The sequence below is a fragment of the Stylophora pistillata genome, chromosome 7 (assembly GCF_964205215.1).
Source record: "Stylophora pistillata chromosome 7, jaStyPist1.2, whole genome shotgun sequence".
Classification (NCBI taxonomy): domain Eukaryota; kingdom Metazoa; phylum Cnidaria; class Anthozoa; order Scleractinia; family Pocilloporidae; genus Stylophora; species Stylophora pistillata.
Window position 1 is genome coordinate 18,408,450 of NC_142525.1, and position 17,195 is coordinate 18,425,644.

At 38.2% G+C, this 17,195-nt stretch overlaps 3 protein-coding genes across 5 annotated transcripts; 2 read left to right on the top strand and 1 right to left on the bottom strand.

The window, feature by feature from the left end:
* The first annotated feature begins 10 nt into the window (after window positions 1-10).
* Window positions 11-4,539, top strand: LOC111334639 (mitochondrial fission 1 protein). Of its 2 annotated transcripts, none has more exons than XM_088726235.1 (5): window positions 11-172; window positions 1,838-1,970; window positions 2,827-2,846; window positions 3,157-3,262; window positions 3,780-4,539. In XM_088726235.1, exons 1-5 carry the CDS (start codon window positions 140-142, stop codon window positions 3,872-3,874), a joined length of 387 nt encoding a protein of 128 aa, XP_088582361.1. In that variant the 5' UTR covers window positions 11-139; the 3' UTR covers window positions 3,875-4,539. The 2 variants fall into 2 exon arrangements, with proteins under 2 accessions (XP_088582361.1, XP_022796172.1); XM_022940437.2 differs by having other exon boundaries at window positions 13-172; window positions 2,776-2,846.
* A 141-nt stretch (window positions 4,540-4,680) lies between these two features.
* On the top strand, window positions 4,681-8,857 carry LOC111331979 (uncharacterized). Its single transcript, XM_022937225.2, has one exon. It carries the CDS (start codon window positions 5,737-5,739, stop codon window positions 8,614-8,616), a length of 2,880 nt encoding a protein of 959 aa, XP_022792960.1. The 5' UTR covers window positions 4,681-5,736; the 3' UTR covers window positions 8,617-8,857.
* A 917-nt stretch (window positions 8,858-9,774) lies between these two features.
* On the bottom strand, window positions 9,775-17,155 carry LOC111334638 (aristaless-related homeobox protein A). 2 transcript variants are annotated; one of them, XM_022940436.2, is made up of 4 exons: window positions 15,816-17,155; window positions 15,269-15,484; window positions 14,565-14,818; window positions 9,775-13,797 (listed from the first exon to the last, which is right to left on the bottom strand). In XM_022940436.2, the coding sequence occupies exons 2-4, from the start codon at window positions 15,420-15,422 to the stop codon at window positions 13,249-13,251; spliced, it is 957 nt and encodes a 318-aa protein (XP_022796171.1). In that variant the 5' UTR covers window positions 15,423-15,484; window positions 15,816-17,155; the 3' UTR covers window positions 9,775-13,248. The 2 variants fall into 2 exon arrangements, with proteins under 2 accessions (XP_022796171.1, XP_088582358.1); XM_088726232.1 differs by having other exon boundaries at window positions 15,269-15,513.
* Between the last annotated feature and the right edge of the window lie 40 nt (window positions 17,156-17,195).

The following is a 17,195-nucleotide window of genomic DNA, read 5'->3' on the forward strand; positions in this document are numbered from 1 at the left end:
TGCTACTCCCAGCCCTCCCTTGGCTAGGTTACCTTGCATTAATATGGCGGACAACGAAGGTTTCCTTTAGGAAAATAAAAATAACAATTCTGTTTCGTATGTTAAAACTCGTCAGTCAGTTATAGTTTCAGCTTGAAGTATGGATGAAGTTCTCTCAGAAGGAGACGTAAAGGTGAGACAAATGTGTTGTTTATGGTCTCTTTATTCTCTGTGATAAGCAAGTGAAACACGACCTTTGAAACAGCCCTTTGAAGAGTACGTAATGCACACGGTAATTTAGAACCAAAATGTCAGTTTGGAATTCCGAGCGTGTTGAATTGCTCCATCATGTACAGTTAGCAATTTAAGTTATGCTTCGTCTCTTTCCCCTTGCCAGTACACAAATACAAATATTTCAAGTTTATATTATTAAATAAACTTAAATAAAAGGCTTGCTGTCATTTGCAATACGAAACGAAAGGAAAATCTGTAATTTGTGAAATGAAAATGTAATTTTCGAAATGGGAATCTGTAGTTTTCAAAATGCAAATTACCTTCCTGGGCCAAACTCCTCCTGTTAAAAGAGTTTTATTGTAATCCTCAAAGCTGATGTGCTTCTTGATCACATTCATTGTGACTCCTTTGCATATTATTGCTGCTCAAGAGATGAAGTCATTGACTTTCCTGAATTTGTTGGTCCAACTATTAATGTATTGAATGGAATATTATCAGGGTTCATTTTCATCAAAGAAGTTCAAAAGTCACACTCATTAGCCCTCTGTTCACAATTTCATGTTAAACCCCTCCCATCAATCTTGTCCCTCTACAATTCAAGGCTGATGATTAATTGACTATCTTTGAAAACGTTTTTAGTTTTGTTTTTTTTTTTTGCATCTCATAAAAACTAGAACCTCATGGACTTGAAAGTCTCAGTTAAGAAGTTGTGCTTCAGAATTCATAAACTCAAACAAATAGAAATTGACAAGCAAGAAACTTAAATAATTTCAGAACCTTCAACAGAAGATAATTTACAACAAATTGAAGTATAAAAATAAAAAAAAGATTATATTAACTATTTAAATCTTGTGAAAGGTATAGCAGATTATGTATATAATGTGTTACTTGTTCCAGATAATGATGAGTATGATAGGAGATTTTTTAAGTATAAATTGGACACAATAATTTGTGACGAAATGATTGGATAGGATTTGAAATTGCTGAAATACTTTTACAAAAACATATTCAATGCTTCAGAGGCATTTAGAAGGTTTTTGGTGAAAGAAAAAAATTAAAATTATAGACCCTTTCGATCTCTTAATTCATTGTTTGTAATTTCTCATTTCAATATCATCAGGTTCTAAGCATGACATTTTCACTGAAACTATAAACTAGATAGCACTCAAAGCAATTATAACAAGAGGTACATATTAGAAGACAAGATCTCTACTCTTGCTTACAAAAGTAGTGAAAATTATGAAATTATGAAACCATGAAATTAATGATGATGGGAATCGATGTGAAATAAATTGTGTCAAGTTGATTGTGGGTCGTGCTAGAACTTTAATAATCCTAATATTGTCAGATATTGACTGGAAAACACTGTTGGACTTAACAAGGGCAAACAGTTTTGAGATCCAAGGGAATACAAAAACTGCCTTGTGGCAGCAGAAATTGGAGTTATCAATGGTTGGAGTTACCAAAGGTTGAATGATTCATAACAAATGTATAGTCAAAACCAAACCATATGAAGTTTAGATAGGTATTGCTCACTTAGATTTAACTGTTGATGATCTTGAAGGAATATGTAATGTCATGTATGTCCTTTTTTAATGTCATGGTTTTTCTAAAACTTTTTTAGCGTTTTGAGGACCAATATAATGCTGAAGTTGAAAGAGGACAGGTGTCTTCTGTTACACAGTTCAGTTATGGTTGGTGTTTGATCAAAAGCAGCAATAGAAGTGAAATTTTAAAAGGGGTTCTTCTCCTGCAAGGTGAAGTATGTGTTGTGCATTAACAAAATCCCTTTGTGATGGTCCTGAAGATAGTTATTTCTCAGTATTAAATTTTTTTGTAGAGGAAGGGACAACGCACAGGGTCCTAATTAAAAGAAGGTTAAAGTGAATAGTAATTCCCTTTGGAAACTTTTGGCAAAAAAGAATCTTATTATCAGGAGTATTGCTCTTTTCTTAATTTTTACTACAAGGGCTGGAAATGAATGAATACTATTTGCTTGGTCCCTCCAGCACAGTGCGTTAATTATGGTAAAATATGTGAAGAGCCTACAATCAGTGACAAAATTTGACCCCAAAACAGTGTTGTATCATGATTCCAGGAACCTTTAGCTGCATGCAAGCAACATTTAATTGTGGAGCAGGGAAGGGAGGGGGGTCCTGTGAGTGATTTACGGTGTGATAGAAACAGGAGTGTTATACTATACATAAAATTACCCTAAAAACATGATGTGTGGAGTAAGTTTGACACTTATTGTAGCTTCTCACACAAAATAGTCTAAGTGCAGTCACACTGGTCTTTTAGTTGAAGATTCTCTTTGGTTTTCTATCTGCCAATGGAAATTACATGGGTTTTGTTGGGTCCAAAGGTTCTTTTTCCCAAATTTTATCACATCATGATGCTTGATAGAAAAAAAAATTAAAAACTGATTCATATTTCTTGTCCATTACCAGTAATGTAATTGTCTCCCATTTTTTAATTGCTGCCTTGACCTTAGATGAAATGTCTTGAGTGGTAGGAATCTTCCCAGTTTTTTTTTCTCTTTCTTTCTTTAATTGACTGTAGGGTTATGTCATAGTGGAACTGATCAAAGAGATTACCTTTACTTTATTGCAGAAGGATATTACAAACTAAATGTGAGTGACATAGGAAAACTTCTTGTTGTTATGAAGTTGGGTTATGCTTACTATTTGATGGCATCTGTTTCATTGGTTGATATGTGGAACCAAAGACAATTTTTTTTCACACACAGCATGTAGACCAAGAACAAGGTTAAACACTCTGCTTTATAACTTTTCATCTGCAGAATAAAACTTACAGGTGTCACTTGTAACAAGAATATGTATCTCCAACAAATTGTAAATTTTAAAAATTGACTAAATTCTAAGTCAATCCTTGCTAAAGAAGCCTGTTGATTTTAAATTATGGTTTTGTATCATCAAATAGGAGTACAAGTCAGCCCTCAGATACATAAACAGATTACTACAAATAGAACCTGAAAACCGACAGGGGCTTGAGTTGCATGAAAAAATCACTGGTCAAATGAAAAAAGGTTGGTACATTTTTGTTGTACATGGTGTATGAAGATTAAACTAATCCTTTTGCAGTTTTTAAGTGCAACACTTCTCCAACACCTAAGTTGCATGTTTTTGTGTTGTCATATGAATATCCAATTTAAGCTGTCTGGTTACAATTTTCTGTATTTTAAAAAGGTTTTATTTGCCTGTTAATGACTTACAATAAGCTCAATATCCTGGTGTTTCCCCACTTTTACAGACAATTTCTATTACGCCATTGCTCATCTTAGAGACTTCTTAAGCTAGCAATTTTTATTTGTGCAATAATTTATTTGTGCAATAATTAATTGTAAACTGGCTAATGCACATGTATGCATGCACATGTTTGAGAGATGCTTGGCCTGACAGTGACTATTTAATTAAACACATCCTGGAATTATAAATGTCACAAAATCATGAAGTTTGCGCCTGCACTGTCATGACCAGACCAACAGATTTAATATTCCATAGAGGTTTCTGTTTAATTTATATGATGCTGTGCTATTTCCACAGACGGCTTGATTGGACTTGGAATCTTGGGAGGTACAGCTCTTATTGTGGGTGGAGCAGCAGCCTTGGCTGGGATGGTATTTGCAAGCCGAAAATGAACAACCCTAACCCTAACCCTAACCCTTAACCTAAATTGTCATAGATGCAGATAAATGTAATCAAGGGAAGAGTATAATAAGTAATATTATCAGCAGTATTAATACTGTTTAGCATTGTGGAGCATTTTGTGGGCTAAGATGGGGATTTTAGTACACTTTTGCCCACTTGCACACTTGCTTGATTTTTCGGGCTGTTTTGTTGTCATTTTTTTTAGTTCCTATTCTCTCAATGCTTTCCAAAGTGATAATGATAGTAACAAAGCTGATGTGCTTTGGTATAAATATGTTTGAGGCCCTTCTCATTTTAACCCTTACCTAAGGGCTCAGGCTAAGGTGACTCTGAGTTGGGCCCAAAACATACATGTATTAATCTTAGATTTGGAACGTCTTAAACAAGTGGACAAAACCGTGGAGAAAACAACTGGTAGCTGAAAGGTTGGGCATTATGATACAGTGGTGTGTCAACTGCCTCTCCATCTGCTCAAGCATATGGGAAAAAATTATGTATAAATTGCTTAGATAGTGAAATTAGTTCAGTCTAGAGCAGAAAAATAACATTAAACTTGAGATTGCGTTGGAACAATTGAAAAACAATTGCCATGGATAAATTAATGGTGATATGAGAGATGCATTACGATAAAAAATAAAACTAGAACTTCCAAACATTGCGTGACTGGCTTGAAGAACTTGGTAATGGGGAAATGTAACCACATCTCAGAAAAATCTCTGTCATGTCATGTAGTTACAGTTGACTGTAGAATAATCCTGGAGCAAAGATAACTTCAATATTATTTTTTGGTTTATCACTCAGCTTCCTTCCCCGACTGTATTCATCTAGGAGAGTAAATATTGCCATGCAAAGATAGATCAGTAGCACGCTTGTCACGCGCAAATGGAAAAATCACGGATTTGCTCGAATCTTTTAAGAATTTCTCGGCGCACAATGATCGGACCTGCTTGAGACTTTCCAAAATAGTTACACATATGTTAAAGATGATTTTGGACTAAACAGAGGTAGAATAAAGGTTTTTTGAAAAAATTGAATCGGAGCCGAATTGTAAAGTTAGCGACAAAAACATGGCGTCACGCGTAACTCGCGTGGGCTTCACTATTCACTGTTTTTCTGTTTTTGCCAGCGTAAGTTTCGTCTATAGCCGTAAAACTTAACAGGTGATGAAAATGGTTCCCTTTTAAGCGAAGTGGCAAACAAAATCCTGACAATTGGGGCTAAATCTTTGTTAAAATCAACAAAAGTGTTCAACATATAATGCATCACGCTTAAAGCTTGGTAGAGACAGATCATTTTCAATTCATTGTGCGAGTCATAATTCCCGAGTGACAGAACAATTTAACCTCAAAATGTAATGCTCATAAGTTGCTTTTCGCTCTCCTTCCGTTTTTTGTGTTTTTATTGAAGCGTTGTCGAGATATGAATTTTTTTCTGCGTTCTAAACAGTTGGCAAGCGGTGTGATCTGCCGCGCGATAATTCTGGTCATTGAATTTCCCAATCGTCTTGTTTACGAAGAGTGCACTGGAGCGTGTAAATGTTAACATACGCAAAATGCTCAAATAACAAGCTAAATTTTGCTACCAAAATTGATCGAATCCGTTGAAAGCCGACGAAAATATTAGCAATAAGTTTTGTTCGAAACATTTGGTCGACAAGTTTGATCCTGAGGAAGGTAAGTGATCGAATTTCGAGAAAAAACAAGCGCGACGCTCTAGTCATTTTGACGGCTTCCTTCGCTTCCAAATCGTCCCAAAGTCTACAGAATCAAGCATTGTTTTCGATTTCCTTATTAGGAAGTAAAATATTGCATTTCGTCAGAAATGAGCGGGAAACCCCCTGAGCACGTGCCGCATGTTTCAAGGACGCAGTCAAGTACACGTAAGTACAAAAGGCTGTGTTGTTCGCAAGCACAAGGCTGTGAAATTGAATGCAAAGATTATGGATTCTGGAGTTTCTAGGATTCAAATGTGGCGAGAACAAAAGAAGAAGGAAAGACAAGAGAAAAGAAGAGCACATTATGAGAAAAACCGAGAGAAAATTATTGAAAAGGTCGTGGAAGCCAGAAAGAAAAGTCGAGAAGCCAAGAGCGGACAACGGCGGAATGTTCCTATCAAAGATGCCACAAAGAAACGTCGGCGCGAACGAAACCAGCAAAAGACAGGTTCAAAAAATAAAGGGAAACTTGAGGAACAGAGAAAGATGGCTAGAGAACGAAGTAAGCGATACCGTCAAAAAAAGAAAGACCAAAATGCACAGGTTCAAGCGGAAGCCACACCGATCGACGTTACTGGTACGCCGTTCCCAAACAGGATGGCCAAGAAACGTGCCATTGGACGAACTAAGAAGAGTCTCCCAGATACACCGGAGAAGAAAGCAGAAATAATGGCAGCTATATCAGAAAGTCCACGTACAAGGAAAGTACTCGAGAAACGCGGACTAATGAAAACACCAGAAGAGGAGAAAGAAGTGAATGCACTGAAAGCGCTTGCTAGCGATCTCACCCAAGGCCTTAAAGCCGTCAAAAATGACAAGTCAAACAAAGGAAGAGCTGCACTTGTCGCGGCAAAATCACTTTCTTTTGGTCAAAATGTTAAAAAGAGTAGAAGCCAGAAGACACTTTCAAAGCTCATAGCCTTGGATAGAAGAAGCATCAAGTCGGGAATTGAAAAACGCGAAATGATCTTAAAAGGTGAAGAGTCAAGCTGGCTTGCAACCAAACGAAAAACCAGGCGGGATGCAGTCACTGAAGAAACCAAAGAGCTTGTTTATGATTATTGGAAAATGGTAGCAAGTAGACCGACAGGAAACAAGAAAGACTTGATTAGAAAACGCGTTGGAGTGAAAACGTGGGTTGAACATCCGAAACACGTGCTTGAAAAAACCCAAACGGAAGCCTACGTAGAGTTTGCGTCAATGCATCCAGAGATAAAGATATCTCAGCGAAAATTTGAAAACCTGAAGCCTTATTTTGTTAGGGGGGCAAGGGAACGGGATAGGCAGACTTGCATGTGTCGTCAGCACGTTGAACTTCAAATTGTCTTCAAAGACTGCATGAAGTTTAGGAAGAGAGTGATTGATGAAAGCAGGGAAGCTAATCAAGCAGCTACAGAAGTGTATAACTCAGTTGGAAATATTATTGCGCAAACACTTTGTCCCAAACCCGAAGATCAAGACTATCATAAATTGAAATGCTTGAAAAGGGAGTGCAAAGACTGTGGAGTTCACAACTTGGTTTTGTTGCCAGAGGAGAAAGGTGTTGGCAATCACGAAGTGAAATGGAAGCGTTATGACTATGTGTCGACTGGAAAACTTACCACTGATGGAAAAGACATGAAGAAAATAGCCCTTGTCGAGAAGTGCACAGGACCAAAGGAACTGTTTGATTATTTTATTCAGCTGTTAGGACAGTTTCCTTACCATTCCTTTCTTGCTAAATGGCAGAGGGAGCAGCTAGATTCTCTTCTTGAAAACCTTCCTCTTGATCAAGCTGTGTGCATCCACGACTATTCCGAGGGTTATGCCTGTCGGTTTCAAGATGAAATCCAGTCCCAATACTTTGACGTAAACAAAGTAAGTCTTCATGTCACAATTCTTTACAGGCATTCAAGTGCTGAGGTGGATGGCATCCAGAGCACAGAAGAGGAACCAGCAATTTGTAAAGAGCATTTGTTTGTGATTTCCGATGACGTCACCCAGGATCATGACTCTGTCCTTCACATCCAGAAGTTAATTTCAAACCATTTAGAAGAATCAAACTGCACTATCAAGAAAATGCATGAATTCACAGATGGATGTGCAGGACAGTACAAGAGCCGACACTGCTATGGTGACCTGTCATGTTCCCTGGCAACTCTTGGATATACAGTCCAGCGAAACTACTTTGCCACCTCCCATGCAAAGGGAGAACAAGATGCAGCTGGCTCCCATGTCAAACAGAAGGCAACCTCAGCAGTTCTCTCCAGGAAAGCCACACTATCAAATGCAAAAGATCTTTGTAACTTTCTGAAAGAGAACTTCTCTGAACCAGCTGCTTCCTCATTTCCTGCTAGGCAGAAGTCAGTGCAGTTAAAGCGGCGCATCTTTTTCTATTTGCCATCTACTGGGGAGCTGAGTGTTGCACGTAACAGGGACGGTGGAAGATTCTGCACTGTCAAAGGCATCCGCCAACTACACTCTGTAAGAACTTGCAGTGAACAGCTAAAAGTCTACACAAGAGAAAGGTCTTGTTACTGCCATGGTTGCATTGTTGAGGATTTTGACAGCTGTGAAAATAAGGAATGGGTGGGCAACTGGAAGGAGATTGTTCTGTCAAGAGAGCCCTCAGGTGTCATGACCAGGACAACTGAAGATGCAAGCACCATTGAACATTCAGTTCAAGTTGCCGACCTGGCAACGAAAGAAAGCACTGTGGCTGTGGCAGCTGAAGATGATAGCCACTATGATTACTACCTCCTTAAAGTTACTAGCAATGGAGTCATTTCCCTTCAAGAAAACTTTGAGGATCCTTATAGTGGAAGCATTTATTCCAAAGGAGAAGCTGTTCTTCTTGGAAATTTCTTTTTAAGGGAGAACATTATTGATCGCACATACAAACTAGATGATAAGGTGGCAGGAGTATTCCCAGGAACTGTGCGGTACATTTGTGGACCACTTGTGTCAAAGCGAAGGAGAGCAAGACCAATTTATCAAGTTCCGTTGGATGAACATGAACAAATTCTGGCATCCCTTTAACTGTTTTTGCTCTTAGTAGCTTCAAATTTACATTTTTTGCCGAAACTTTCCTTAAAATATGGTATTTATGCATTTTTTTAAAAAAAGGGCGTGGTCGCATTGCATCATGGGTAATAGAAAATTAGCTTGAAAGGCGTCCGAATTGATCAAGATGACCTAATTTCAAGATAGGAACTAATTTCCTTCCCTTTCTGACTTATTTCTAACAAAAATAGATTCATTAAAATATTTTTCAATTTTACCCCAATGTTACGCCTTTGTACATCAGAACTGTGCTACTGATCATAACGTTTCAAAACCAACCACAATGTTTGCATCCAAATTAAGGATGGTTAAAGCTAGGTCTGACAAAGTAACTTGGATGAAGTAAAATATGGTGTTCCCCAAGGATCCCTCCTGGGTCCAAGGCTTTATACTATCTACGTCAATGACCTCCCTAATGCTATTACATCTGGAGACTCGTTCATGTATGCAGATGATACAACATTATATTGTGTGGGGAAGAACTTTGATCAGGTCTGCTCACAATTAAATAACATTCTCGAGCAACTTCTGCTTTGGAGTACAACGAACAAACTTTGTATTCATCCTGTAAAGTCTGAAGTTATGATCCTTAGCAAATCGGGCTTCATTGGTCCTGCTCCTCCAATATGCTTCGGAAATAATTTTATTAATGTTGTTAATAAGACTACTTGTTTGGGATTAATCATTGACAATAGGATTACATGGGCATTGCATGTGGACCATGTAAAAAAAATCTTTTGCACAGAAAGTGGGCGCATTAAAAAGAATGAAGAAGCTTCCTGTGAAAGTGCTGGAGGAAATTTACTTTAAATCTATTCTACCTGCGGTATCGTATGGTATTGTGGTGTGGGGAAACTGCAATTATTCTATTATGGAATCCTTAAACCCTATACATGCAAGAGCTGCATGAGTTATCCACCAGGATAAAAGTCTTGAAGAGTTAAATTGGTTGCCAATTTCTTACATATATAAAAGAAGACTCCTTCTTCTGATGCACGATGTTTTAAATGATAAAATCTTATATGCCCCTTTTAATTTGAAGTTACGCAACAGACCATCACGTACAGGAGGGTTACAGGTTGAAATCCCTAGAGTGAACTACAAAGTGGGAAAGGAATCAGCACAATACAGAGGACCTGTAATCTGGAATTTTATTGCTAGGCTGGCAAATTTTAATGTGAACATTCAAAAAGACAGTTTTAAAAATATTTTACGTAAGCTCTCACAGAACATAAATAGCTTCTCTTTTGAAGCGCCTATGATTGCTATGAAAGACAGAGATTTTGTGTATTTTTAAGTTTTATTACATTGCATGTAAATTTTTGAATTAATTCGTGACTTGTTTGCTAATGAATTTTATTACAATGATCATATTGAATATTTAAATACCATAGGGTGACTTTATGAATTATTTTAGTTTTACATTTTATTAGTTCGTTGTAGGTCCACATCAGCCTTATGGCTGCCCCCTTCCTTACAACCTGCATTACTAAATAAAATGATTGATTGATTGATTGATTGAAGGGTGACTTTTTTCAAACTTTATTAAAGCTTGGAATATAGCTTTTTGACAAAAATGTTTCAGGGAGTAAACAAACAGTCATCTGGGGATTTGGGGGGGGGGGCAAACTTCTGTGGATTCTTCAGCAATAGACGCAGATGTTTCTAGCTGGGAGGAGACTGTGGAGCCAGTATGAAGCCTAAAATTTAATTTTACAAGGTATTGTATTCAGCATCGTGATGGAGATTCTTACTTATTTCTCATTTAGGAACAGCGAAAATAGATAGCTCCATAGGACATAAGTCACCCAAGATATTATTGTGAGTTAATAGAACAAACGAACACATATAAGATCAGGCTCACAGTCTGTTAATGGATAATTAAGTTGAGAAATCTTCACCACTAAAGTACTGAAGGTGACAAAGCTAAGTAACAGCACCTGCATTCAAGAGTTACAAATCTCATCCCTAACAAGGTGTCAATTTCCTATTTCCATTTTCTAGCCAGCTTTTTGTTTTCTCCTATTTTCTATATTTACTTTAAGGGTTTCACTTGGTACACGACAGATTTTCTATGAGATAAAATTGTCCATGAATTCCTTCAAAAAGCTGATAACTTTCATCAAAAAGAGCAGTGTGAAATCTTGTTGAATTTCCTTCTAACTTTCCAAAAGTTTTTGACTCTCTCAAAAAGAGGTAAGAAAATGTTTTTCAAGCCACTACTCTGTGAAGCAAATATGCTACTGCACTGAGTTCTATCTCCTGACAACGAAAATTACATTGGTGATCAAACCAGAAAGGCCTTAGCATGCTTAATAACTGCAAATCAGATGTTGGCTTTTCTTGGAATTTGAGCTTTTAATGTCGCCACAGGTTCGATCCTCTGACCGAGGTCGGAAACTTGAGCTTTCACTGAGGTCGAAAGAAGACAGGTGTAATCGAGCATAGTAGAGAATCAGCAAACTGCCAGGAAAACCTGACAGAACGATTTAGGTGGGAGGCGGAGGCTGTGTGTCTACCATGGACAAGCATCCTATTAGAAATAGAAATAGAAACACCTCTTGTCCCATAAGCTCCCTACATACTCCGAGGCGACTGCCACTAACTCGCCTTACGCTTCTGGCACTACAAAATTACCACCTCCAGGGTAATTATGTTTTTCCAAAATTCAGATTGACTGCTGGCAAAGCTTCCAAATGTTTCAGAAAAAAGTCAATAATCACTTCTGAACAAGTAAAAAATTTACTTAGGGAGTTCTTGTAAAGTATGTAAATTATGCAAATTATGAGAATAGGTTTCTAGAAAACGGACAGTCATAGGTTAATTGGTTGTTGTTTGCTGATTGCACCCAAGCCTAAAAACACTCCTCAAAATCGCACAGATAAAAGTGTAAGTTGCTGAAATTTAACTTTCTAAGAGCGCGCAAGATGTAGCAATTCCACTGTTCGAGAAAAAAAAAAGCAATATGACTTGCCATCCAACAATTACATTTGATGCATGGTTTTTTTTTGTTTCTGTTTTTTTTTTTTGTGTGTGTGTGTGTGTGTTTTTCTTCGTTTTTCTTTTTGTTTTGTTTTGTTTTGTTTTTGCTGTTGTCGTAGTTATTTGTTTGATTTTTTTATTTAGTTTTTGAACGAATTCACGAGTCATTTCTTCTGACATAGACCTATGCATTTTCTTCGCGATGGGTGTCTAATTACCCCAAGCAGAGTTCAAGCGCAACCTTACTGAAATATCACATCACTCAGCTTCGAACAATCTGAATGAATTGGAAAGTTCGATGACTGACCGAGCCGGCTTGATTGAAAGGATTTCGATTAGTTCCGTGGAAATATTCAAAGCTCTTCAAATGTTGAAATCGTTAAACTGTGATTCTTGTAATAAACGATTTATTGAAAGATGAATCTTTTCACAACAAGCCGCAACCACTAAATTGGGAAAAGATGACATTCACCGCTTTTCAGAGTTAATGAAATTTATTCAAATGGAACGACTCCAAACAGAAAGGTACGATTGTCATCAGTTAAATACTATACAGTAACTTTCGTCGCCTCTGTAAAACACGCTAAGTCATAGCTAATCTATAATCCTTTGTAAATCTCATTTAACAGGCAGAAAGGAAGCCGTCCTAACTTGAGAGCGGTTCCATCTACATGCGCTAATAACCAAGTCATTTTACAGGGAAGTTCAATTTATCATGAGGAAACAAGGTTTACATGGAGGCCTCTGCAAAGCCAATCACAAGTCACAGCACTAATCGAATCTCACCCCGGTAATTAAAAGTCGTTGATTACATATCACTGTTTTTGCTTGAAACGTAATTAAATTATTCAAATTTGTTGTTTCTATCAAACAAGAGTTGGATTGTTGTCATAAGTTAACAGTAACGTGCTTTATACGCCTAATTAAATTCGTCCAAAATGGGGAGTCAATTTTGCACTCAAGCCGAGCCCAGTAAACACGAGACCATGTGTGTCTGTCAGCTTCACCCGACACAGCGCTGGGGCAGGTGCTATCCGGTGTCCCTTCCAAATAAGGCAAGCTTGTAATATCAAAAGAAAGTTTTCAGTAATTGATTCACCAATTATCTCATTGATAGATTGCCTAATGCTACTAATTCCTTGATAATCTCAGCGTCGTACTCCTTCCCGCTATCCTATTAACAGAGCAATATTTTTTGTTGACGTGAACAAAGCGGCCGACAGCGGCGGGTCTTCTGCTATCGTTAAAGATCCCCATCTCAGCGTGATTTGTGTGATCCCGTGTTAAGAACTCGTGTACAAGTAGCGCAAACAAAGACGTTTATTAAATCATTGTCCGGGTGGTTGTTTCGCAGTGAGTCGCACCCTAAACAAATTAACACTCTTAAGGTCCAGGACATTCGACAGAATTCGCGAACAGTTCAAGACAACGTACAAATCTCTACCAAACCGTCTTTTTTCTGTCCATATATATCTTACAATAGTAGAACGACTAAAGGGGGGATCCTTTAAGAAACTAATTAAAAATTGATGCTGAAAGAGCAAGTTCACAAGTAGCGTCGATCATGATTCTAAATAAAAGTTACTCAGACGAAGGCAGCACGTGTGAAATATGATCAAACACAATTCAATCAGTGGAAGAGCCACTGAAGACACAGCCCAAGGAAGCGGCGTGTTCTCGTGCTTTCAGTCTTAGCGCCGCGATACTGGTTGTTCTTCTGTCGGGCTCTACAGGTGAAATGCTTCGAGGAGAAGAACCACAAGACACAACGGGAGAGATTTTAAACACTGGTGCCTTATAGGGCACTGAGGTTGACGCTAAAAGTGAGCTGCTACCATTGCCGCCGCTAAGTATGGCCGCCGCCGAAAAGTACTCGGAGTGGTGGGCGTAATAAGGTGAATAAAAGTGGGCCATACTACTTGACTGTGGGCAAACCGTGGCATGTAATGGAAGACGCAGGGCCGGAAAAGAAGGCGGCGGGCGAGGAGGATTCGCGGCAGAGAAACCACAATCCCATTCTTGATCGTGGTTTCTGCTAGCAGCCGTCAATTCTGAGGTGTAAGCTGACAGTGGAGGAGGAACTAAAGTGTTACCTAGTCCAAGTGGAGCATGGAGGCGGACACCTTGAGCCTTCTCACGTTTACGCCATTTCGCTCGTCGGTTCTGAAACCAAACCTATTTTGCAAAAGTAAACGAATTCATTGGCTTTGTATTACTGAATTGCCCAATAAAACAATCAACCTTTTTTATCGTAGCAGAGTTTGCCTCAGTAAATGTTATTCTTATCCTTCAACCAAAGACAAATCTAAAATTAACATCAATTTTGCATAACCACGAGAACGTCGTTAATCATTGTTTTGAAAACGAGAAAAATGATAAATTGGCAATATAGTAAGGCACTTAGCTTTTTTAATTTAAAGTTGAAACAAAAATTATCCGTAGCAGTTTTGGAGGAATGAAGTGTGACTTCTTACAGAGTTTTCGATACATTCACACTAATTTGTCCACAGCAAGACGCCTAAGATCTACTGACTACCGCAATGCTGTGCAGTAAACAACCGTGAATAAACTGATTCGTGATACACCCTAAACATCACAAAATCTATCGAGGCCTTTATTTGAATAATTGCCATTGGCAATTGTGTTTCAAGTGCTGTGGAAAATTGCCAGGTTTATTAATTTCCTTGTCGTAATAGTTTTGTGATCGTCCTCGTTATCAGCGATCATCAACAAATGCCTCTGATTTGTGCAGTTTAATTCGTTTCCAGTTTTTATCTCTGCCAATAAGGAGGTTTGCGTCCGCAAGTAAATTGGACTATTTAATTAACCAGGGAACAAATCCGCTCATAAATTGTTCCAGTGATTTGAACAATACTGTTGACTGCTACTCAGACCATCAGCCGGTCGGCTGTGCGGTGTACTACATTGTTAGCTATTAATACCTGAACACGCGCTTCAGTTAAATCAATTTTCATGGCCAGTGCCTCTCTTGTGAACACATCTGGATAATGAGTCTTGGAGAAAGCCCTTTCTAACTCTTCTAGCTGATAGCTTGTGAAGGTTGTACGGTATCGACGCTGTTTCCTAAGTTTTCCTGGTGAACACTTACTCTCTTGATCTCCTTCATCATCGCTTTTCACTTTAAGTTCATCTTCACTTTCAACATTATCCGCTGAATTTGCTTCCGCGTCGTTCTCTGAGAAAAAAAAAAAAACCTGGATGGATTGTGGTCTGCTGTTTTGAATGAAGAAAGAAGGGTGATTATTAGATTAAAAAAATTAAGACGATTTGTGTCTAATGCTGGTATGACAATTAGAACTAATCTTCAACACCATAATGAAATCATTTGGCAGAATCATTTTGTCTTAAAACCGAATTTTATGACACGAAAAGTTTGGTTAAAGCTATCCTTTTCCCAATTGAATCACAAAGATTTTAAAGTTACATATAAAAATCATTAAATTGACGAGATATTGATGTAGTCCACCCCAGTTAACGAAAGCAAAATGCCACCAGTAGTGAAAGAAAAAATTCTGGCATGTGAAAAGGCGTTACACACCCAATTTAATTTCCAGCTTATTTGTAGACTACATAGCAAGATTTGAAAAGCTGTGTAAGCTAACAAGTGAGTCTGTGTCTACGCTACCTTGTTTTCTCTCTTCTGTGCTCTGACCTAACTTACGGTCTGCTGCTTCGTCGAAAACACGATCCAGTTTTGTACTCTGTTTGTGTTCATCGTCTCGGTTGAGTCCCAACAGTCCATCAATAGTGTAAGAGCTGGGTATGGCCTTGGTACTCATGTTTGGTGGCCGAACTCGGGTAAATGGAATGCGTCAAGTCTTCCAAGTGTTTTAATAAAACCCTGTGGACACATCGACCGCACGAGCTATTCTATTGGTGTAAAAGCAATGAAACTCTCAACCGATAATAAAATTAATAAAACTACGAAAGTTCATTAGGGGACGTCATGATACTCAGCGCATATTCTTTACATTTGCAATTAGTTTAATCTCATTTGATCAAATAGCCGACAACAACGTGAAAATGACAGATTCCTCATTAAGTGTGTGACAAAAACGATTCCTTTCATACGACAGTTTTCACGCGAACTATTCAGATGGGGGTATGATCTTCAAGAAACTTCACGGTCCGAGTTACGGGGTTAAGTGTGTGAAATAACCATGTTGACTCACCGGTACTGAGTTGTTTATTCGGGACCGCTCTCTTTCTCTCACACTAACCACTTACAAAGTATTGATGGTACGCCAGCGAGACTTTCTTCCCTCCTCGAACCATTTACGGGGTCAAGATCCCAACAAATGTTGTAGTTCACCGGTTATGACAGACCTATTGTGACTTGTGTTTCGTCGTTAGGATATTTCTCAGCGACGAAATGTGTGTTATGAATTCTATCGCACGCTTCGAGGCGTAATCTTCAAATATTCTGTTCCAATAAATATAAATTAAAACCACATTCAACTGTAAATAGGTTTAACAGCTGATATCACCAGCTGCCCTGAACAATGACCCGGTAAGAAAAGAATATTGAAAACTTGCACCCATCTCAACATTTTGATTGGGTTAATTAATCACCATTTGTCCCCGTAATTAATTAATTAATACCGTTTATCTTGAGTCGATACAAGCTTCGCAATGAACCAATCACACAGCTTGCCTATTGAAGCGTTCGAGATGTGCCGCTGCCGGGAATTACACATTATCACATAGGTGTTATTACATGTTTACCTTGTGCCACAATTCGGTGCGCGGTATGCGTTATTATCATAGCAATAAAACGTCCTTTTATCACCAACTCATTCCAATTTAATTAAACTAATAAGCCCGCAAAATGAATGTGGCCACAAACTAAATCCTCTAGTGAGTGGAATTCCTTAGCAAAAGAGCGTTGGTGCAATCGCGAGGATTAAAAGTCGTTTTCCCTTCGCGGTGTAAATGTTGAAGTCTCCAGCATTGATTTCCTCAAGTGCTTTTTCAACAATTAAGTTTGTTGTTCGTGTGCGCGTAAACACTACGAGAAAAAGCAAATACGCGAACAATACGGCAGCGAATATTGATAGCATAATTGTGCGAAACGATCGAAATCAACAGTGATAATGTAATAACTATATTTTGTCAGACCAAGCGTTCGCACGAAATTAATCGAGTTCATAAATAAAGAATTGTACAGGAGGGGTTTAATTCCCTTTTTAAAACGAACCGAAAACGATGTTATTGCAACAATAATCAGCCTTTTTCTCTTAATGTACGTGAACTGACCAGGTTATTTCAACTAAGAAAGCTCTGATGCAAATTAAATCACTTCAAACAAATTTCACAAACGACGGGCCAGCAGAAAAGACAACTGGCTTAATTTGAACTTTTTCAGATGACTTGACTCTCGTAGAAACACAGTAAACGACTCCTGACTGCTAACTCAACATCGTTGCCTCGGACTCGATCAAGATGGTTTTAGAGGGAAAGCTTGCTTCGTGAAAAGTGACACAACAAAGTTTATTTATCTACACTCAAGTGCAAGAAAAAGATTCCAAACAAACACTTCACCTGTGAGGATT